The 24,915-nt window shown below is 43.9% G+C and overlaps 1 protein-coding gene across 1 annotated transcript; it reads left to right on the top strand.

The window, feature by feature from the left end:
* The first annotated feature begins 14,384 nt into the window (after positions 1-14,384).
* LOC124261305 lies at positions 14,385-23,416 on the top strand. The gene is made up of 2 exons (XM_046695613.1): positions 14,385-15,050; positions 23,194-23,416. The coding sequence occupies exons 1-2, from the start codon at positions 14,796-14,798 to the stop codon at positions 23,344-23,346; spliced, it is 408 nt and encodes a 135-aa protein (XP_046551569.1). The 5' UTR covers positions 14,385-14,795; the 3' UTR covers positions 23,347-23,416.
* The last annotated feature ends 1,499 nt before the right edge of the window (positions 23,417-24,915 follow it).

Here is a 24,915-nt window from a genome sequence, read left to right as displayed (position 1 = left end):
CATGATCAGGGGAAAATGGGATTCGAACCCACGAGCATAAACCTCTGGCAAAAGGACTATTCCCTGCAAACCCAAATGCGGAGTCAACATTGAAAAACGCTGGCAAAATTTGACGAAATACTTTAAAATGGTTTTGTTTTGATCTTAAGGTGTTTATAGTTGGTGTTAGAATTAAAGATTTTAGTATCGTGATACGTATCGTATCGCCACCCGTATTCGGGATTCGTATCGTATCGCAGCTGTAGTGCACAATACTTTGGAAATATACCGTCATGACTAAAATTTGTGTATCGTGATGCATCGTATCTCAGGTTGTATGCCAATACCAGCACTAGTAAAAGGGGGGAAGCTGTGAGCTGGTATAAATATTCGGACCGGGAGTAAAGGCATATCTGGAAGCTTCTAGAACATCCAGAATAGTAATGCGTTGTGACCCAGAGAGTTAGAAAAGGTTCCGAACAGAAACTTCCGGAAGCTGTGCATATCTTTTCACAGCGGGAACACGAGTATTCTCTCGGTAAAATTAATTCCTCTATGCTTGAAAAAGACAATATGACACTTGGACAGTTGGAGTGGAATATAAACATTCGTAAAACTATGTGCGCATGCCTGTGAACTTTGAACCCGGAAGACACGTGACACGTATTTTTGTTAAATGTCTGCAGCCGTGGAAGTGGATGTAAACAATGCCCGTCTCTTTACAACACAATCAAGCGGTTTAACCTCAGCTAATGATGGCACACTTGAAAGACCACGTAATCAAAGTCTGCCTATTTACAAACCAATCACGAAAGTGCTCTCGCTCTTCAAACATTTGGCTAATTCGCTCTTCAACCAATCCGAGGAAAAAGGTGTATCCTACCTTTTTTGTTAAACCGGTAGTACCTTTCACATCTTAAAATACCATAGGACAAAATAAACGTACCTCTAATGTGAGTACTGCCTTTTGCTTGGCAGTTCAAAAGGGAATTAAGATTTCTTTGTGATGGACACAAAATAAAAAACGTACCTGGAATGTTGTATTTGTTCACTCGGGATGGCACCCGATCTTGTATTAGATCTTGATAAAGGCCTACGGTTTGATGGTAGTTATGTTGTATATCGAAAGAATAAGGTGCTCATTTTTCACACTTTGGCAGAAAGCGTTGGGTGATATCAAGCCAATCTGTCCCGTTGTGATTGTCTTTATGGTTAAATTGTTTGGGTATTTCCATGATGCTATCGGTACAGATACTGGGTAAGGAAATATACTGACGTATAAAAGTTAGTATACTCAAGGGCCTAGATTTTCGAAGCTCTCTTAGCGTTTAGATAGCCGTAAGTGTCACACATTAACATTAACTTACGACTATCTTAGCGCTAAGAGAGCTTCGAAAATCTAGGCCCTGGAATCTTTATTAAAAAATAAAATATTTTGAAAAACTTTTTGATTTTGACTTACAAGTCACAAACATTGTGTACGTGTTGTCAAGACACCACATATATATCATAGTTACTCAAATGCAACGTTGCAACCGCCTCACTTTCCTCACCAAACGTGGACGATTTAGTCGATGCTGCCGGGTTCATGACTTGCCCCGTAATGACGGAAAGGCCCGGATGCCAACAGCATGCAGTCGTATCATCACTGTAGTCCTGCTGGTGCGGTGTTGATGACGCTAATGTGATCGCCATCTTGCGGGTGAGTCACACTCGTTCTCCTAGTTTTTGGTTTTTTTTATAATATTTTTATTCATTTCAGATAGGTATACAGAGACGGGGAGTACACAACTCCATGTTGGGACTGGTTACATATTGGTGACAGAAAGTTACAAATTTTCAAAGTGAGAGAGTATAGTTACAAGTATACAAAGTCAGGGAAAGCACAACTCCAGCAGCAAACTTCATGGGTTACAGGCATGTTCCAGCTAGTTATACATCGACAATAAAATTACTTATTTCGAAGTATGAAAACATCGGTACATAAAGTCAGGGAGTGAACCACTCAAACAACAGAATCCATGGGTTACAGGCATGTTCTAACTAGTTATATATCAGCAACAAAGTTACTAATTTCGAAGTATGAAAACATAGGTACACAAAGTCAGGGAGTGCATCCCTCCAGCAACAGACTCTCTGGGTTACAGGCATGTAAGAGCTGGTTATACATCAGCAACAAATAGTTCAAATTTTCAAAGTGTGATAATATAGGTATACAAAATCAGGGAGTACACTACTCCAGTAGCAAACTCCATGGATAAGGCACTTGGAGCTGGTTATACCTTGGCAACAACAAATTACAAGTTTTCAGAGTGTGAAAGTATAGGTACATAAGTCGGGGAGTACATGACTGCAGCGACAAGCTCATGGGTTACCTGCTTGTTGAGTAATTAATATTCTTGTCATTGTTCTTCTTATTATTATAGGATATTTATATGATGTTAAAACCTGGTTATCGCTGACAGAAGCGTGATTAATTTCAAAGTGTAAAAGGATGAGTATAAAAAGACAGCGTGCAAACCTCTAACAGTCAACTCATGGGTCGTAGGCATGTTGGAGCTGGTTATTTATTGGCCCAGAGACTTGCAGATTTTCAAAGTTCGAAACAAAGCTATGAGGCCATTTTTTGTGAAATTTGTTAAGCCTGTAGTTTTTCTTAGCTATGTATTTTTCGACAAATACAATATTCTGTATTATTTTCAGAAATCCTGACATTTGCAGCCGTCTGTTGTTTATACTTGAGATATATATGAATCGTTTCCCAGCGAGAATAATGTTGTTAATAAAATCATAGCCAGTGTTAAGTCCCAATAGGATTTTGAAATCTGAGAGTTCAATGTCAATGCTAAAGGTGTTGTTAATAAAAATCCTTAGTTCACTCCAGAACATCTGTACATGTTCACACGATACGAAAACATGGATAATATCTTCTGGTTCTGATTTGCAAAATGTACAAATATTTTTGTCAATCAATTTCATCTTCAACAATTCTTTTTTAGTATATATAATCTTGTGGATGAATCTAAATTGAAAATCCAATAATTTAACATCCCGAGTACACTTTCTATAGTTTGTAAAAACAATACTCCAAGGCAATGTAATCTGAGTCATACTTTCCCACTTCTTACACACCTCAGGTAGCTCACATGTTTTAATCAATTTGTCATAGAACCTTCTACAACCTTTTGAAGGTGTAATAAGTTCATAAGTTCTCCTAGTTGGGACTGTGACGTCATGGGAGGCAGGGATGGGATGGAGCTGAGGCCGTTGCAGGTGATGGAGGTGGTGATGCAGGTATTTCCGGTCTGACACTGGTCAGCAGAAGACGGAAAGACTGTGTCAAGTTGCGTGAATGAAATGAAAGAAAGAACAAGTGCCTACAGATCCTACAAACAGTCGGGGCGGTGGGGTAGCCTAGTGGTTAAAGCGTTGGCTCGTCACGCCGAAGACCCGGGTTCGAATCCCACCATGGGTACAATGTGTGAAGCCGATTTCTGGTGTCCCCGCCGTGATGTTGCTGGAATATTGCTAAAAGCGGCGTAAAACCAGACTCAGTCAGTCAGTACAAACAGTCATGACGTTATGTCAGTGTCTTCCTTAAGCCATGGGACGTGTAGTAGCCTAGTGGTCACCCGAAAACCCGGATTCGATTCCCCACATGGATACTTTGTGTGAAGCCCATTTCTTTTGTCCCCCGTCGTGATATTGCTGGAATAATGATAAAAGCGGCACAAAACTAAACTCGCTCACTCCGCCAGCTAACCTTGTTTGATCGTTCTTTGCTCATCTTGATAAAGGCCTACGGTTTGATGGTAGTTATGCTGTATATCGAAAGAATAAGGTGCTCATTTTTCACACTTTGGCAGAAAGCGTTAGGTGAGATCAAACTAATCTGTCCCTTTGTGATTGTCGTTATGGTTTCATTGTTTGGGTATTTGAAGGTCCATGAAGCTATCGATATGGATTCTGGGAAGCAAATATACCGGGTCAATGGCCGTTACAAATCAAACAAACGAGGAAAGGTTCTCCGAAGGTGATGTACTTGATACGGTCACCATATCCATTGGTTTGGACGTTACGTTTCGAAACCAATAAATAATAATATGCATTTTCCCTTCCCACCACCAAGTCACTGGACTTTACCACCATACCTTTTACGAACATCATACTTTGGCGGGCACACATTATAACCGGGACGATAATGTTACGTCTACAATGTCTGACAGGAATCCAATGAACAGGATCAGATACACACGAGAACGAAATACACTGAACAGCAAAAGAAACGCAAGTTTCGTAAAAATTAAATATCATACAAGTAAGCGTTCATGTTTATGTCTTTTGTCTAAAGACCGCCTCCGTGGTGTAGTGGTTAGAGCGTCCGCCCGGAGAGCGGAAGGTCGCGGGTTCGATCCCCGACCGCGCCATACCAAAATACGTTAAAATACGGTACTTGTTGGTCCCTGCCTGGCGCTCGGCATTTATGGGTACAACAAAGACTGGTCGGCTTGGAGTCAGTATAATGTGTCTGACTTGGGTATTTATGCTTCACTGCGGCATGGTATCTAAGTGGGCAAGCACTATAAAACCAGCTTAAGTCTGGGCTAGTACAGGCAGCCGCACATACACATACACACGCATGCACGTCGTCATATGAGCGAAATATTCTCAAGCACGACGTTAAACCCAATTCACCTCACCTCACCTTCTAGTTAAAAACTTGACAAAAAACAGAGTTGCGTTTCTTTTGCTGTTCAGTATATTTAGATTTCAATAGTAAGCTGAAATAACCCCCAACTGATCGGCACTGCTTTCGTGTTTCAATGTATGATGTATGAAAGTCTATAATACTCAATTAGGCATGAGACAAACATTTCGTCTAAGTTATTGCGATATCATTTAATGTTTAAAAAAACGTGCCTCCGATAAGGTCTACTGTAAACACGTGCTTATTGTTGAGATCCCGTGTATCCGGAAGATCTAGAATGGCCGCGGGGTTCAGACAATCTTGTTGGAAAATCCTGGGAAAAGTAACCATCACAGGTACGAACGACATAACACTGGTTTAAGTATGGATGGTATGTGTTCGCTCACACCCGTTCCTGTCACACAGTATGAAGACTTCATGAATTATAGTTTTAAAAAAACATTTTATGCCTTTGACAATGCGATTAAAAGGCAGATATTTACCTAACGTTTCTTTGAAATTCGTATAATCGCTCCATAAACACATTTGCTGTTTGTGATGTTATCATTCTCGAACAATAAACACGTTCTCGAGAACACGAGACATCACCATGTTCTCCACAACAGACACCCGACTGTCAATGTCCATGGACTTGACCACCCGAGTCATTATCTATACTCTTGACCACTCCAGTCCCTTTCCTTGTTCTTGAACACCCTGGTCATTGTCAATGCTCTTGACCATATCAGTCCCCTTCGCTGTTCTTGAACACCCGAGTCATTGTCTATGCTCTTGACCACACGAGTAAATGTCTATGCTTTGACCCCATGAGTAGAGGTCTATGCTTTGACCACAAGAGTAAATGTCTATGCTCTTGACCACACGAGTAAATGTATATGCTCTTGACCACATGAGTAGATGTTTATGCTCTTCACCACATGAGTACATGTCTATGGCCTTGAACACCCGAGTCATTGTCTATGCTCCTGACTACATGAATAAATTTCTATGCTCTTGACCACACGAGTAAATGTCTATCCTTTGACCACAAGAGTAAATGTCTATGCTCTTGACGACATGAGTACATGTCTATGCTCTTGACCACAAGGGTATATGTTTATGCTCTTCACCACATGAGTAGATGTCTATGCTCTTGACCACATGAGTAGATGTCTATGCTCTCCACCACATGAGTAGATGTCTATGCTCTTAACGACAGGAGTAAATGTCTATGCTCTTGACCACATGAGTAGATGTCTATGCTCTTGACCTCAAGGGTAAATGCCTATGCTCTTGACCACACGAGCAGATGTCTATGCTCTTGACATCAAGTGTAGATGCCTATGCTCTTGACCACATGAGTAAATGTCTATGCTCTTGACCTCAAGAGTAAATGTCTATGCTTTTGACCACATGAGTAAATGTCTATGCTCTTGACCACATGAGCAGATGTCTATGCTCTTGACATCAAGAGTAGATGTATATGCTCTTGACCACATGAGTAAATGTCTATGCTTTGACCACATGAGTTAATGTCTATGCTCTTGACAACATGAGTAGATGTCTATGCTCTTGACCACATGAGTTAATGTCTATGCTCTTGACCTCAAGAGTAAATGTCTATGCTCTTGACAACATGAGTAGATGTCTATGCTCTTGACCACATGAGTAGATGGCTATACTCTTGACCACATGAGTAGATGTCTATGCTCTTGACCACATGAGTACATGTCTATGCTCTTGACCACATTAGTAGATGTCTATGCTCTCCACCACATGAGTAGATGTCTATGCCCTTGAAATCAAGAGTAGATGCCTATGCTCTTGACCACATGAGTAAATGTCTATGCTCTTGACCACATGAGTAAATGTCTATGCTCTTGACCTCAAGAGTAAATGTCTATGCTCTTGACCACATGAGTAGATGTTTATGTTCTTGACCACATGATTAGATGTCTATGCTCTTGACCACATGAGTACATGTCTATGCTCTTAACCTCAATAGTAAATGTCTATGCTCTTGATCACATGAGTAAATGTCTATGCTCTTGACCACATGAGTAGATATCTATGCTCTTGACCTCACGAGTAATTGTCTATGCTCTTGACCACACGAGCAGATGTCTATGCTCTTGACCTCAAGAGTAAATGTCTATGCTCTTGACCACATGAGTTAATGTCTTTGCTCTTGACATCAAGAGTAAATGTCTATGCTCTTGACCACATTAGTAGATGTCTATGCTCTTGACCACATGAGTAGATGTCTATGCTCTGGACATCAAGATTAGATGCCTATGCTCTTGATCACATGAATAAATGTCTATGCTCTTGACCTGATGAGTAAACGTATATGCTCTTGACCACATGAGTAGATGTCTATGCTCTTGACCACAAGAGTAAATGTCTATGCTCTTGACCACATGAGTAAATGTCTATGCTCTTGACCACATGAGTACATGTCTATGCTCTTGACCATATGAGTAGATATCTATGCTCTTGACTAAATGAGTAAATGTCTATGCTCTTGACCACATCAGTCCCTTTCGCTGTTCTTGATCACACCAGTCATTGTCTATGCTCTTGACCACATCAGTCCCCTTCGCTGTTCTTGAACACCCGAGTCATTGTATATGCTCTTGACCACACGAGTAAATGTCTATGCTCTTGACCACATGAGTAGATGTTTATGCTCTTCACCACATGAGTACATGTCTATGGACTTGAACACCCGAGTCATTGTCTATGCTCCTGTCCACATGAATAAATTTCTATGCTCTTGACCACACGAGTAAATGTCTATGCTTTGACCACAAGAGTAAATGTCTATGCTCTTGACCACATGAGTAGATGTCTATGCTCTTGACCACATGAGTAGATGTCTATGCTCTTGACCACATGAGTAGATGTCTATGCTCTTGACCACATGAGTACATGTCTATGCTCTTGACCTCAAGAGTAAATGTCTATGCTCTTGACCACATGAGTAAATGTCTATGCTCTCCACCACATGAGTATATGATGCTCCTGATGCTCTTGACATCAAGAGTAGATGCCTATGCTCTTGACCACATGAGTAAATGTCTATGCTCTTGACCACATGAGTAAATGTCTATGCTCTTGACCTCAAGAGTAAATGTCTATGCTCTTGACCACATGAGTAGATGTTTATGCTCTTGACCACATGAGTAGATGTCTATGCTCTTGACCACATGAGTAGATGTCTATGCTCTTGACCACATGAGTAGATGTCTATGCTCTTGACCTCAATAGTAAATGTCTATTCTCTTGACCACATGAGTAGATATCTATGCTCTTGACCTCACGAGTAAATGTCTATGCTCTTGACCACACGAGCAGATGTCTATGCTCTTGACCTCAAGAGTAAATGTCTATGCTCTTGACCACATGGGTTAATGTCTATGCTCTTGACATCAAGAGTAAATGTCTATGCTCTTGACCACATTAGTAGATGTCTATGCTCTTGACCACATGAGTAGATGTCTATGCTCTGGACATCAAGATTAGATGCCTATGCTCTTGACCACATGAGTAGATGTCTATGCTCTTGACCACATGAGTAGATGTCTATGCTCTGGACATCAAGATTAGATGCCTATGCTCTTGACCACATGAGTAAATGTCTATGCTCTTGACCACATGAGTAGATGTCTATGCTCTTGACCACATGAGTAGATGTCTATGCTCTTGACCACATGAGTAGATGTCTATGCTCTTGACCACATGAGTACATGTCTATGCTCTTGACCTCAAGAGTAAATGTCTATGCTCTTGACAACATGAGTAGATGTCTATGCTCTTGACCACATGAGTTAATGTCTATGCTCTTGACAACATGAGTAGATGTCTATGCTCTTGACCACATGAGTTAATGTCTATGCTCTTGACCTCAAGAGTAAATGTCTATGCTCTTGACAACATGAGTAGATGTCTATGCTCTTGACCACATGAGTAGATGGCTATACTCTTGACCACATGAGTAGATGTCTATGCTCTTGACCACATGAGTACATGTCTATGCTCTTGACCACATGAGTAGATGTCTATGCTCTCCACCACATGAGTAGATGTCTATGCCCTTGAAATCAAGAGTAGATGCCTATGCTCTTGACCACATGAGTAAATGTCTATGCTCTTGACCACATGAGTAAATGTCTATGCTCTTGACCTCAAGAGTAAATGTCTATGCTCTTGACCACATGAGTAGATGTTTATGTTCTTGACCACATGATTAGATGTCTATGCTCTTGACCACATGAGTACATGTCTATGCTCTTAACCTCAATAGTAAATGTCTATGCTCTTGATCACATGAGTAAATGTCTATGCTCTTGACCACATGAGTAGATATCTATGCTCTTGACCTCACGAGTAATTGTCTATGCTCTTGACCACACGAGCAGATGTCTATGCTCTTGACCTCAAGAGTAAATGTCTATGCTCTTGACCACATGAGTTAATGTCTATGCTCTTGACATCAAGAGTAAATGTCTATGCTCTTGACCACATTAGTAGATGTCTATGCTCTTGACCACATGAGTAGATGTCTATGCTCTGGACATCAAGATTAGATGCCTATGCTCTTGATCACATGAATAAATGTCTATGCTCTTGACCTGATGAGTAAATGTATATGCTCTTGACCACATGAGTAGATGTCTATGCTCTTGACCACAAGAGTAAATGTCTATGCTCTTGACCACATGAGTAAATGTCTATGCTCTTGACCACATGAGTACATGTCTATGCTCTTGACCATATGAGTAGATATCTATGCTCTTGACTAAATGAGTAAATGTCTATGCTCTTGACCACATCAGTCCCTTTCGCTGTTCTTGATCACACCAGTCATTGTCTATGCTCTTGGCCACATCAGTCCCCTTCGCTGTTCTTGAACACCCGAGTCATTGTATATGCTCTTGACCACACGAGTAAATGTCTATGCTCTTGACCACATGAGTAGATGTTTATGCTCTTCACCACATGAGTACATGTCTATGGACTTGAACACCCGAGTCATTGTCTATGCTCCTGTCCACATGAATAAATTTCTATGCTCTTGACCACACGAGTAAATGTCTATGCTTTGACCACAAGAGTAAATGTCTATGCTCTTGACCACATGAGTAGATGTCTATGCTCTTGACCACATGAGTAGATGTCTATGCTCTTGACCACATGAGTAGATGTCTATGCTCTTGACCACATGAGTACATGTCTATGCTCTTGACCTCAAGAGTAAATGTCTATGCTCTTGACCACATGAGTAAATGTCTATGCTCTCCACCACATGAGTAAATGACTATGCTCTTGACATCAAGAGTAGATGCCTATGCTCTTGACCACATGAGTAAATGTCTATGCTCTTGACCACATGAGTAAATGTCTATGCTCTTGACCTCAAGAGTAAATGTCTATGCTCTTGACCACATGAGTAGATGTTTATGCTCTTGACCACATGAGTAGATGTCTATGCTCTTGACCACATGAGTAGATGTCTATGCTCTTGACCACATGAGTAGATGTCTATGCTCTTGACCTCAATAGTAAATGTCTATTCTCTTGACCACATGAGTAGATATCTATGCTCTTGACCTCACGAGTAAATGTCTATGCTCTTGACCACACGAGCAGATGTCTATGCTCTTGACCTCAAGAGTAAATGTCTATGCTCTTGACCACATGGGTTAATGTCTATGCTCTTGACATCAAGAGTAAATGTCTATGCTCTTGACCACATTAGTAGATGTCTATGCTCTTGACCACATGAGTAGATGTCTATGCTCTGGACATCAAGATTAGATGCCTATGCTCTTGACCACATGAGTAAATGTCTATGCTCTTGACCACATGAGTAGATGTCTATGCTCTTGACCACATGAGTAGATGTCTATGCTCTTGACCACATGAGTAGATGTCTATGCTCTTGACCACATGAGTACATGTCTATGCTCTTGACCTCAAGAGTAAATGTCTATGCTCTTGACCACATGAGTAAATGTCTATGCTCTTGACCACATGAGTAGATATCTATGCTCTTGACTAAATGAGTAAATGTCTATGCTCTTGACCACATCAGTCCCTTTCGCTGTTCTTGATCACACCAGTCATTGTCTATGCTCTTGGCCACCTCAGTCCCCTTCGCTGTTCTTGAAAACCCGAGTCATTGTCTATGCTCTTGACCACACGAGTAAATGTCTATGCTCTTGACCACATGAGTAGATGTTTATGCTCTTCACCACATGAGTACATGTCTATGGCCTTGAACACCCGAGTCATTGTCTATGCTCCTGTCCACATGAATAAATTTCTATGCTCTTGACCACACGAGTAAATGTCTATGCTTTGACCACAAGAGTAAATGTTTATGCTCTTGACGACATGAGTAGATGTCTATGCTCTTGACCACATGAGTAAATGTCTATGCTCTTGACCACATGAGTAAATGTCTATGCTCTTGACCTCACGAGTAAATGTCTATGCTCTCCACCACATGAGTAGATGTCTATGCTCTTGACCACATGAGTAGATGTCTCTGCTCTTGACCACATGAGTAGATGTCTCTGCTCTTGACCGCGTCACTGTCCATGATCTGGACCATGTTGTGACACGCATAATGGCTAGTTTGGTTTTTGTTTGTCCCCGACAGACGTGTCTTGACAATCTTTACGCCGTAGTTGATTTGAAAAGGAAAACACGAAAAACTAAATTTGTAAAACGACGAGTATCAAGGAAAACGTAAATCAGCCGTTACCGTTAAACTAGATGACAGAAACTGTGTTTGTCACCACAATTAAACAGCCTCTATATATTGTGCAAATATGTACATGTATAATTGTATGACATAACTTTAAGTTCTGTTTTGTATCACATTGAGTGAATTGTTGTCATAATGCATAGATGAAATATTAACAATTTTACATGTGAACACCTTACTCATTGGATACATGTACGTACACTACTGCAGGTACGGACACAGCTGTTTACAATATAGGTGTAGGTACATTCCAGTACATCGGGTGTTCACAAGATACGTGTATGTAAACTCTACTGCAGGAACGGACACAGCTGTTTACAATATAGGTGTAGGTACATTCCAGTACACCGGGTGTTCACAAGATACGTGTACGTACTCTTTACTGCAGGAACGGACACAGCTGTTTACAATATAGGTGTTCGTACATTCCAGTACATCGGGTGTTCACAAGATACGTGTACGTACACTCTACTACAGGAACGGACACAGCTGTTTACAATCTAGGTGTACGTACATTCCAGTACACCGTGTGTTCACAAGATACGTGTATGTAAACTCTACTGCAGGAACGGACACAGCTGTTTACAATATAGGTGTACGTACATTCCAATACATCGGGTGTTCACAAGATACGTGTACGTACTATCTACTACAGGAACGGACACAGCTTTTCATTATATTCTGTTTTGTATCACGTTGTGTGGTGAATTGTTGTCATAATGAATGGATGAAATATTAACAATGAGTACATGTGAACACCTTACTCATTGGACACGCTGTATTACGAGAATGACATCAGGTGTTCACAAGATACGTGTACGTACAAACCTGTAGGAATGGACACAGCTGTTTACAGTAAAGGTGTACGTATATTTCAGTACAATCATAAATAAAAGGGAATAGGGTAGGATCCAGGAATTTTCGGGGTGGTGGGGGTGGGGGTGGGGGTGGTGTAACTACTTTAACAGTAACTACTTTTATAATTCTGAAAAGGTAAACTACGTCCTTTCGTGGAGTACACTTTAAAAAGTTAAAAGTTATAGAAGTAATCATACGGACTTTCATGGTCTGCTTCCGTATGAAGAAGTACTATCAGTCCTGCAACAATTTAACACATTCATAAACTCAAAGGGATTCACTCGCATCAATACACGATTTGGCAACAACTGCAAACGTCATCAAAACTTAGTAAAAAGGAAGTAATGAAACTAACGGACTCATTTTAAGAAAATTTCCCCTGTTAACTCAAATGCCTGGTTATGACTGAAAGATAGGTACGGGTACTCGAGGTTGTGGTGTTTGCCGAGGGCGGCGGGCCGTGAGATCACATGTACACAGTTTACATACATAAATATTCTACGCAATCCCTGTGTAGGTCGTTGGTATAAACCAGGAAGTTAGACGTTGTGGATGAAGATGGCACGATATCTGACAATGCCTGTGTACTCGTTATTGAACGACGAGCGTGAAGCACTCATTGACATTGAATAGTTGAAGCAGCGCGAAAATAGTTACAGCAACGAGAATATATAATCTTAACAGCAAGAAAATAGTTGACCAATTCGAATTACCGTGTGTTTTATTGTAAATAAACAACGAGCATGTGGAATGATCTTATCTGTTTATGAACTCGATTTTGTTTCTACAAAATCCGTTTCAAACATAAATATTTTGAAAGTTTTCTACAGTATCTACATGAAAAAATACTGTCGACACGAATCATACTAATCTAACATGTTGAATAATTTTAAATGGCTCTATGGTGCAAACAAAGATAAAATTTGTATTCTCTATCGAATACCAGGCAGAAAGTCATTTTAAAGATAGTAAAGAAAAAAGCCGAAAAAAAGAATGCCTCGAAGCCACTCATGACGTGAATGACCACCCATCAAGGCCGTGGAAGCACGTGACCGCTAGTGAACGATCAGGGTACAACAGCTCTGCCCTGACGTATGAGATTGACAGTTTGACAGCTGCGTGTACCCATATATAACGTCGGGTTTATATGTGAGCCGTGCGTCTTCACAGAGATTGTGATCCTATACTGGTGTGTCGGCTACAACACCCAAAATGGTATGTTTTCACTTTTTTTACAATATCCGTTTATTATTTTCCTTATGTGTCTTAAATATCAGGACTACATATGAATCTTTGTTTTAATTACCACTCTTCAAAACCATTGATGTACGTACATGTCAACTTTAGGGTTGTAATTTTCCTACCCACATAGCGTTAGTCTCGTGTAAAAGATACAAGCACAAAAAATCCTTAGTAAAACATACAACCATTGTTAGTTGTTAGCACAAACAGCCACACATTACACATACGCACGAACGCACGAACGCACAAACGCCCGCACATACATAGCCTGAACAAGCAGCATCATTCACCTGAAAGAGCAAGACTTACCTCCGAAAAATCGTGTTCAACAATAAAGAAGAAGTTGATATCCAAAATACTTCATAGTTCATCTCCTTAAATGCCGTTTAAAGAAATGGGGCGGTGTGATAGCCTAGTGGTTAAAGCGTTCACGCCGACGATCCGGGTTCGATTCCCCATATGGGCACAATGTGTGAAGCCCATTTATGGCATCCCCTGGCGTAATATTGCTGGAATATTGCTAAAAGCGGCATAAAGCCCAACTCACTCACTCACTCACGTTAAAGACGTAAAAACATCAATACGTTTTGTTTTTAAGTGTATTTTTACGAATCATTTTTCACAGATGTCCTCAGGCAACCTCGTGCTCCTACTGTGTGTCTGTCTGTGTGTCCAGTTGGCAGCTGGCCAGGTCGCGTGTCCACCCGGATGCAGATGCACCACCTCCAACAACAACATGAACTGCCAGCGCCTCTCCATCTTTCCCACTTACATTCCCCTCCTACATAACCACGGCCTATTTCTATTATTCAAACTTCAGGGAGATCCCCAGCGGAAGATTCTATGGAAGCCCCAATCTGAAATCTATAAGATTTAGTTATGGATCCCTGGGCACAATACAGAGCTGCGCGTTCTCCGATATCCAAGCTTCAGTGTCCTTCACCCGAGTAAACATCACCAACATCAGGGGAGGCGCCTTTAGCAACCTGGACAAAAAACATCTACCGTCAAATCACATTTTCCTATTCCAACATCACCACCATCGATTCCTACGCATTCCACAACCTGACTGGTTTGAACTCACTTACCTTCAGCTATGCCAAGATCTTCACCATCCAACCGTATGCTTTTAAGGACATCATCTACAGTCGGTCCTTGAGGATTCAGTACACCAACATCACAAATCTTCAGAGCTACGCCTTTGATCTACCTTCCAACAGCATCCAATCGTCCCAGATCTCCAGAGGCTCCGTCATGAACATCGGCTGCAACACCCTTGAGGAACTGACGTTGGTGCAGTACCTGACAACGCCGTGCAACTGTGACAACGTCGAGCTGTACAGACGCGGAACCAGGTTCTCCGGCAGACAGCACTGCTTTGCCCCCAACCAGACCCAGAACCTCACCCCAGGCAGCATCAACCGCTGTCAGCGTCCTGATGTCAGTGTGCCGAGTGCGTGCCCCGGGAGTTTCAATAATGTTGACACTGGCGCCACACCGACCGTCAGAGTGAGTATATTTTCGTGCCGTTCACGAATGTTTTGGTAGGTGTCAAATGTAAATGGTTAAGTTGCTGTTATATCCTTCGAGTGACGTCATACTATAGTTTTATGAGGAGAAGCATATTCCAGTTATGTTCTATATAAAGACGCAATTTCTCAAGAACACTCAGACTGTAGACAGTCATTGTCTCGGGAACAGTCTGTAAATACTCCTTCTGTCCCAGGGAGCTCCACAGACCATCCCTTTGTCCCAGGGATGGGCAAAAGAAAGTCCCCATGTCTCGGGAACAGTCTGTAGATACTCCTTCTGTCCCAGGGAACTCCACAGAACATCCCTTTGTCCCAGGCATAGGTAAAAGAAAGTCCTCATGTCTCGGGAACAGTCTGTAGAGATCCCTTCTGTCCCAGGGAGCTCCACAGAACATCCCTTTGTCCCAGGCATAGGCAAAAGAAAGTCATCATGTATCGGGAACAGTCTGTAGAGATCCCTTCTGTCCCAGGGAGCTCCACAGAACATCCCTTTGTCCCAGGGATAAGCAAAAGAAAGTCCTCATGTCTCGGGAACAGTCTGTAGACATCCCTTCCCCCCCAGGGAACTCCACAGAACATCCCTTTGTCCGAGGGATAGACTAAAGAAAGTCCTTTTGTCTCGGGAACAGTCTGTATACATTCTTTTTGTCTCAGGGAACTCCACATAACATCCCTATGTCCCAGGGATAGACTAAAGAAAGTCCTTTTGTCTCGGGAACAGTCTGTAGACATTCTTTTTGTCTCAGGGAGACTCCACAGAACATCCCTATGTCCCAGGGATAGGCAAAAGAAAGTCCTCATCTCTCGGGAACAGTCTGTAGATACTCCTTCTATCCGAGGGAACTCCACAGACCATCCCTATGTCCCAGGCATAGGCAAAAGAAAGACCCCATGTCTCGGGAACAGTCTGTAGATACTCCTTCTGTCCCAGGGAACTTCACAGACCATCCTTATGTCCCAGGGATAGGCAAATGAAAGTTCTCATGTCTCGGGAACAGTCTGTAGATATCCCTTCTGTCCCAGGGAACTCCACAGAACATCCCTTTGTCCCAGGGACAGGCAAAAGAAAGTCCTCATGTCTCGGGAACAGTCTGTAGATACTCCTTCTGTCCCAGGGAACTTCACAGACCATCCCCATGTCCGAGGGATAGGCAAAAGAAAGTCCCCATGTCTCGGGAACAGTCTGTAGATATCCCTTCTGTCCCAGAGAACTCCACAGAACATCCCTTTGTCCCAGGGATAGGCAAAAGAAAGTCCTCATGTCTCGGGAACAGTCTGTAGGGATCCCTTCTGTCCCAGGGAGCTCCACAGAACATCCCTTTGTCCCAGGGATAGGCAAAAGAAAGTCCTCATGTCTCGGGAACAGTCTGTAGAGATCCCTTCTGTCCCAGGGAACTCCACAGAGCATCCCTATGTCCGAGGGATAGGCAAAAGAAAGACACCATGTCTTGGGAACAGTCTGTAGATACTCCTTCTATCCCAGGGAACTCCACAGACCATCCCTATGTCCGAGGGATAGGCAAATGAAAGTTCTCATGTCTCGGGAACAGTCTGTAGATATCCCTTCTGTCCCAGGGAACTCCACAGAACATCCCTTTGTCCCAGGGACAGGCAAAAGAAAGTCCTCATGTCTCGGGAACAGTCTGTAGATACTCCTTCTGTCCCAGGGAACTTCACAGACCAACCCCATGTCCCAGGGATAGGCAAAAGAAAGTCCCCATGTCTCGGGAACAGTCTGTAGATATCCCTTCTGTCCCAGAGAACTCCACAGAACACCCCTTTGTCCCAGGGATAGGCAAAAGAAAGTCCCCGTGTCTCGGGAACAGTCTGTAGGGATCCCTTCTGTCCCAGGGAGCTCCACAGAACATCCCTTTGTCCCAGGGATAGGCAAAAGAAAGTCCTCATGTCTCGGAACAGTCTGTAGATACTCCTTCTGTCCCAGGGAACTTCACAGACCATCCCCATGTCCGAGGGATAGGCAAAGAAAGTCCCCATGTCTCGGGAACAGTCTGTAGATATCCCTTCTGTCCAAGGGAACTCCACAGAACATCCCTTTGTCCCAGGGATAGACAAAAGAAAGTCCCCATGTCTCGGAAACAGTCTGTAGGGATCCCTTCTGTCCCAGGGAGCTCCACAGAACATCCCTTTGTCCCAGGGATAGGCAAAAGAAAGTCCTCATGTCTCGGGAACAGTCTGTAGAGATCCCTTCTGTCCCAGGGAACTCCACAGAGCATCCCCATGTCCGAGGGATAGGCAAAAGAAAGTCCTCATGTCTCGGGAACAGTCTGTAGATATTCCTTCTGTCCCAGGGAGCTCCACAGAACATCAATATGTCCGAGGGATAGGCTAAAGAAAGTCCTTTTGTCTCGGGAACAGTCTGTAGACATTCTTTTTGTCTCAGGGACCTCCACAGAACATCCCTATGTCCCAGGGATAGACTTAAGAAAGTCCCCATGTCTCGGGAACAGTCTGTAGACATTAATTCTGTCTCAGGGATCTCCACAGAACACCCCTATGTCTCAGGGATAGACTAAAAGAAAGTCCTTATGTCTCGGGAACAGTCTGTAGACATTCTCATTGTCTCAGGGAACTCCACAGAACATCCCTTTGTCCCAGGGATAGGCAAACGAAAGTCCCCATGTCTCGGGAACAGTCTGTAGATATTCCTTCTGTCCCAGGCAACTCCACAGAACATCCCTATGTCCCAGGGATAGGCAAAGAAAAGTCCTTCTGTTTCGGGAACAGTCTGTAGACATCCCTTCTGTCCCAGGGAACTCCACAGAACATCCCTTTGTCCGAGGGATAGACTAAAGAAAGTCCCCATGTCTCGGGAACAGTCTGTATACATTCTTTTTGTCTCAGGGACCTCCACAGAACATCCCTATGTCCCAGGGATAGACTAAAGAAAGTCCCCATGTCTCGGGAACAGTCTGTAGACATTCCTTCTGTCCCAGGGAGCTCCACAGAACACCCCTATGTCCCAGGGATAGACTAAAGAAAGTCCTTATGTCTCGGGAACAGTCTGTAGACATTCTTTTTGTCTCAGGGAACTCCACAGAACATCCCTTTGTCCCAGGGATAGGCAAAAGAAAGACACCATGTCTTGGGAACAGTCTGTAGATACTCCTTCTATCCCAGGGAACTCCACAGACCATCCCTATGTCCGAGGGATAGGCAAATGAAAGTTCTCATGTCTCGGGAACAGTCTGTAGATATCCCTTCTGTCCCAGGGAACTTCACAGAACATCCCTTTGTCCCAGGGACAGGCAAAAGAAAGTCCTCATGTCTCGGGAACAGTCTGTAGATACTCCTTCTGTCCCAGGGAACTTCACAGACCAACCCCATGTCCGAGGGATAGGCAAAAGAAAGTCCCCATGTCTCGGGAACAGTCTGTAGATATCCCTTCTGTCCCAGAGAACTCCACAGAACACCCCTTTGTCCCAGGGATAGGCAAAAGAAAGTCCCCGTGTCTCGGGAACAGTCTGTAGGGATCCCTTCTGTCCCAGGGAGCTCCACAGAACATCCCTTTGTCCCAGGGATAGGCAAAAGAAAGTCCTCATGTCTCGGGAACAGTCTGTAGATACTCCTTCTGTCCCAGGGAACTTCACAGACCATCCCCATGTCCGAGGGATAGGCAAAAGAAAGTCCCCATGTCTCGGGAACAGTCTGTAGATATCCCTTCTGTCCAAGGGAACTCCACAGAACATCCCTTTGTCCCAGGGATAGGCAAAAGAAAGTCCCCATGTCTCGGAAACAGTCTGTAGGGATCCCTTCTGTCCCAGGGAGCTCCACAGAACATCCCTTTGTCCCAGGGATAGGCAAAAGAAAGTCCTCATGTCTCGGGAACAGTCTGTAGAGATCCCTTCTGTCCCAGGGAACTCCACAGAGCATCCCCATGTCCGAGGGATAGGCAAAAGAAAGTCCTCATGTCTCGGGAACAGTCTGTAGATATTCCTTCTGTCCCAGGGAGCTCCACAGAACATCAATATGTCCGAGGGATAGGCTAAAGAAAGTCCTTTTGTCTCGGGAACAGTCTGTAGACATTCTTTTTGTCTCAGGGACCTCCACAGAACATCCCTATGTCCCAGGGATAGACTTAAGAAAGTCCCCATGTCTCGGGAACAGTCTGTAGACATTAATTCTGTCTCAGGGATCTCCACAGAACACCCCTATATCTCAGGGATAGACTAAAGAAAGTCCTTATGTCTCGGGAACAGTCTGTAGACATTCTCATTGTCTCAGGGAACTCCACAGAACATCCCTTTGTCCCAGGGATAGGCAAACGAAAGTCCCCATGTCTCGGGAACAGTCTGTAGATATTCCTTCTGTCCCAGGCAACTCCACAGAACATCCCTATGTCCCAGGGATAGGCAAAAGAAAGTCCTTCTGTTTCGGGAACAGTCTGTAGACATCCCTTCTGTCCCAGGGAACTCCACAGAACATCCCTTTGTCCGAGGGATAGACTAAAGAAAGTCCCCATGTCTCGGGAACAGTCTGTATACATTCTTTTTGTCTCAGGGACCTCCACAGAACATCCCTATGTCCCAGGGATAGACTAAAGAAAGTCCCCATGTCTCGGGAACAGTCTGTAGACATTCCTTCTGTCCCAGGGAGCTCCACAGAACACCCCTATGTCCCAGGGATAGACTAAAGAAAGTCCTTATGTCTCCTGGAACAGTCTGTAGACATTCTTTTTGTCTCAGGGAACTCCACAGAACATCCCTTTGTCCCAGGGATAGGCAAAAGAAAGTCCTCATGTCTCGGGAACAGTCTGTAGATACTCCATCTGTCCCAGGGAACTCCACAGAACATCCCTTTGTCCGAGGGATAGGCAAAAGAAAGTCCCCATGTCTCGGTAACAGTCTGTAGATACTCCTTCTATCCCAGGGAACTCCACAGACCATCCCTATATCCGAGGGATAGGCAAATGAAAGTCCTCATGTCTCGGGAACAGTCTGTAGATATCCCTTCTGTCCCAGGGAGCTCCACAGAACATCCCTTTGTCCCAGGGATAGGCATGGAAAGTCCTCATGTCTCGGGAACAGTCTGTAGATACTCCATCTGCCCCAGGGAACTCCACAGACCATCCCTTTGTCCGAGGGATAGGCAAAAGAAAGTCCTCATGTCTCGGGAACAGTCTGTAGATACTCCTTCTATTCCAGGGAACTCCACAGACCATCCCTATGTCTGAGGGATAGGCAAATGAAAGTCCTCATGTCTCGGGAACAGTCTGTAGATATCCCTTCTGTCCCAGGGAACTCCACAGAACATCCCTTTGTCCCAGGGATAGGCAAAAGAAAGTCATCATGTCTCGGGAACAGTCTGTAGATACTCCTTCTGTCCCAGGGAACTTCACAGACCATCCCTATGTCCCAGGGATAGGCAAAAGAAAGTCCCCATGTCTCGGAAACAGTCTGTAGATATCCCTTCTGTCCCAGGGAACTCCACAGAACATCCCTTTGTCCCAGGCATAGGCAAAAGAAAGTCCTCATGTCTCGGGAACAGTCTGTAGAGATCCCTTCTGTCCCAGGGAGCTCCACAGAACATCCCTTTGTCCCAGGGATAGGCAAAAGAAAGTCCTCATGTCTCGGGAACAGTCTGTAGATACTCCTTCTGTCCCAGGGAACTCCACAGAACATCCCTATGTCCCAGGGATAGGCTAAAGAAAGTCCTTTTGTCTCGGGAACAGTCTGTAGACATTCTTTTTGTCTCAGGGACCTCCACAGAACATCCCTTTGTCCCAGGCATAGGCAAAAGAAAGTCCTCATGTATCGGGAACAGTCTGTAGATATCCCTTCTGTCCCAGGGAGTTCCACAGAACATCCCTTTGTCCCAGGGATAGGCAAAAGAAAGTCCTCATGTCTCGGGAACAGTCTGTAGACATCCCTTCTGTCCCAGGGAACTCCACAGAACATCCCTTTGTCCCAGGGATAGGCAAAAGAAAGTCCTCATGTCTCGGGAACAGTCTGTAGATATTCCTTCTGTCCCAGGGAACTCCACAGAACATCCCTATGTGCCAGGGATAGGCTAAAGAAAGTCCTTTTGTCTCGGGAACAGTCTGTAGACATTCTTTTTGTCTCAGGGACCTCCACAGAACATCCCTATGTCCCAGGGATAGACTAAAGAAAGTCCTTTTGTCTCGGGAACAGTCTGTAGACATTCCTTCTGTCCCAGGGAGCTCCACAGAAGACCCCTATGTCCCAGGGATAGACTAAAGAAAGTCCTCATGTCTCGGGAACAGTCTGTAGACATTCTTATTGTCTCAGGGAACTCCACAGAACATCCCTTTGTCCCAGGTATAGGCTAAAGAAAGTCCCCATGTCTCGGGAGCAGTCTGTAGATACTCCTTCTGTCCCAGGGAACTCCACAGACCATCCCTTTGTCCGAGGGATAGGCAAATGAAAGTCCTCATGTCTCGGGAACAGTCTGTAGATATCCCTTCTGTCCCAGGGAAATCCACAGAACATCCCTTTGTCCCAGGGATAGGCAAAAGAAAGTCCTCATGTCTCGGGAACAGTCTGTAGATATTCCTTCTCTCCCAGGGAACTCCACAGAGCATCAATATGTCCCAGGGATAGGCTAAAGAAAGTCCTTTTGTCTCGGGAACAGTCTGTAGACATTCTTTTTGTCTCAGGGACCTCCACAGAACATCCCTGTGTCCCAGGGATAGACTAGACAAAGTCCCCATGTCTCGGGAACAGTCTGTAGACATTCCTTCTGTCCCAGGGAACTCCACAGAACACCCCTATGTCTCAGGGATAGACTAAAGAAAGTCCTCATGTCTCGGGAACAGTCTGTAGACATTCTTATTGTCTCAGGGAACTCCACAGAACATCCCTTTGTCCCAGGTATAGGCTAAAGAAAGTCCCCATGTCTCGGGAACAGTCTGTAGATACTCCTTCTGTCCCAGGGAACTCCACAGACCATCCCTATGTCCGAGGGATAGGCAAAAGAAAGTCCCCATGTCTCGGGAACAGTCTGTAGAGATCCCTTCTGTCCCATGGAACTCCACAGAACATCCCTTTGTCCCAGGGATAGGCAAAAGAAAGTCCTCATGTCTCGAGAACAGTCTGTAGACATTCCTTCTGTCCCAGGGAACTCCACAGAACACCCCTATGTCCCAGGGATAGACTAAAGAAGGTCCTTATGTCTCGGGGACAGTCTGTAGACATTCTTTTTGTCTCAGGGAGCTCAACAGAACATCCCTTTGTCCCAGGGATAGGCTAAAGAAAGTCCTTCTGTTTCGGGAACAGTCTGTAGATACTCCTTCTGTCCCAGGGAACTCCACAGAACATCCCTTTGTCCCAGGGATAGGCTAAAGAAAGTCCTTTTGTCTCGGGAACAGTCCCAGGGAGACTGTGTAGAAAGTCCAGGGATAGGCTAAGCTAGTCCCGCTGCCTCACAAACAGTAAGCAGCAAGTCCTTCTGTCCAAGGATGCTTTGTAAAGAGACCCTCTGGCCAAGTGATAGGGTACGAAAACGTCCCAGCGTCTCAAGAATAGTCTGTAGAAGTGCTCCTGTCACTGGAATATTCTGTGAAGAGTCTGTCTGTCACAGGGACATTGACCATGTCGCTCGTTAGATGTAATTTCCATTAGAACACACTGTCCGAAAAATTATAAAGAGAAACATCAAATCAGTAGGGCTGTAACGAGGCATCGAACTATCGGTGGATTGCAATTGTTGAGTCTCCGATAGCACTTAATCGAGGGTAGAAACGAAAACTGTGACTATAGATAATTGGCTTTCGTTGATAAACGTGCAGCGCAAAATAGAGGATGTTTGGGTGCAGACTTGCTGCTTCATTGAGGTCATGTGCTAACTGTTTACTTGATCTGGGTTTCAAGTTTCTTGTCAGTTATTAAAAGAGACTGAAACGACTTCAACTTGTTCTCATTTCACATAAACCATACATTTATTTAGAAAATGACTTCAATTGAGACAATTCAATGATAAAAAAAGCTATTGCAATGGTATTGCAATAGTTGGTCGCTATCGCAATGGTTGTTTCCCTTTCAGTAAACCCCTTGACAATTAAGGAATCGATACTCTATGTTTTTTTCACATGTAAATATTTTAACTAGGGCTACCAATGTATTTCACTGTTCTGATTCTTTCAGCCTCCTATCCCAACAAGTGGCAACTGCACCCGTGAACAGATCCGCCTCCAGTTGGCCAATCAAAACTACAGGGAGGCGCTGGCCTGCTTCCGGTTCAACTTCGACATGTCGGACAACAACCTCAGCTTCAAATTCGACATGTTCCTTAATTGAAGTAGGGCTTAATCTTTGGCCTGTTTCATAAACGTATCATGCTGATATGAAGAAACAATAAATATAAAACAATAAATATGAATTTGGTTGTGTTTTGTCAACTTGTAATACAAAACAGTGCAGCAGGAGAAGCAGTAGCAGTAGCAGCAGCAGCAGCAGAAGCAATAGTAGCTGCAGTAGTTGTACAAGCTGTAGTAGTAGTGAGGAATCGAACCCGGGTCTTCGGTGTGACGATCGAACGCTTTAACCACGCCCCCCACTCCCCCAGCTACATGGTGGCAGTGTGTAAATAATCGATTTGGGTGATCCTCATTTTTATTGTTTTACGACAAGCAGGAGAGACGTCTCCTAAACAGTATTGGTGGGTGGGTGGGTGAGTGAGTGAGTAACGCCAAGAAACCCTGTACGTGAAACGCTGGGCTGTGTGCTAGAGTGAGTGAGTTTAGTTTTACACAGCACTCAGCAATATTCCTGATATATGGCGGCGGCCTGTAGATAATCGAGTCAGGATCAGACAATCCAGTGATCAACAGCATGAGCACCGATCTACGATACGATGACAGCGAGCCTGACCACCCGATCCCGTTAGTCGCCACTTACGAGAAGCATGGGTTAGTCATTAATTCTAACCCGGATCTTTACGGTGCTGTGCACTAAAAATTTGCCAATGACATGTGATTGTTTTCAAATTAATGGAAAAAAACAACTAGGCTTCATTAACAAAGAGGCAAATAAAAATAGCACATGTTAAGAAAAGTTCCTTAGAAATAATAGAACTAAGAGTGTCATCATAATGTTTAGTGTGTTGACAAACGTGACACATCGAGACATACAGACAAAAGTTCAAACAGCACTAGCAAACATCAGCTGTATAGACCAGACACCCTAAAAATGAAAATGACATGACCTCCTCGCGCGCCTAAGACACAGCTGGTCATTTTGTTCTCGTGCTCCTTATCAAGTTCATAAAGGAAGCTTGCGGAATCGCATTCCATTCCTTCTACTAGAGCTCTGTGGAGTCCTGGGAGATCCACTGGTGCTGGGTGACGTTTGTACGAGTTCATCTCAGGCATGGTTAATTGGGTTGAGGTCTGGCGAGCATGCTGACTACTCCATTCACTCTACACCCTGCTGCCTAAGGAATTCCGTGACAATCTTGGCCCTATGAGGCCTAGCGTTGTCGTCTTGCTGTATAGAAGGTCGACCATGAAAAACCATGCATAGCTTGCAACAATGGTACTGCTATAGGAGCCAGAATCTCGTCCCGATAACGCTGTCCAATACGATTACTGTCGACCACGTGCAGTGGAGTACGTCCGGTAGGCGTTATCCCTGCCCAAACCATGACCGACCCAACCCCCCCAAACACACACCTGTGTTGCCTAAGTTGACGTTTTCAGTAAGAATAGGGTCATAAGAGATGCAAGACGTTTACACAACGGCTCTCTTGTGTTGCCTAAGTTGACGTTTTCAGTAAGAATAGGGTCATGAGAGATGCAAGACATTTACATGACGGCTCTCTTGCTTCCAACTGAGTGTTTTCTCGGACGATCTTGCGGACTTGTTTTG

Source organism: Haliotis rubra, unplaced genomic scaffold, assembly GCF_003918875.1.
Source record: "Haliotis rubra isolate DU_JTF1 unplaced genomic scaffold, ASM391887v1 Scf795, whole genome shotgun sequence".
NCBI lineage: Eukaryota > Metazoa > Mollusca > Gastropoda > Lepetellida > Haliotidae > Haliotis > Haliotis rubra.
Note: the sequence above shows the minus strand (reverse complement) of the source record. Positions and strands in the feature narration are given on the sequence as shown.

Coding starts and splice junctions, on each gene's coding strand:
- LOC124261305 (XM_046695613.1), top strand. CDS start 14,796: ATGAACATCGGCTGCAACACCCTTGAGGAACTGACGTTGGTGCAGTAC. Junction 15,051..23,193: donor GCGCCACACCGACCGTCAGA/GTGAGTATATTT, acceptor TGATTCTTTCAG/CCTCCTATCCCAACAAGTGG.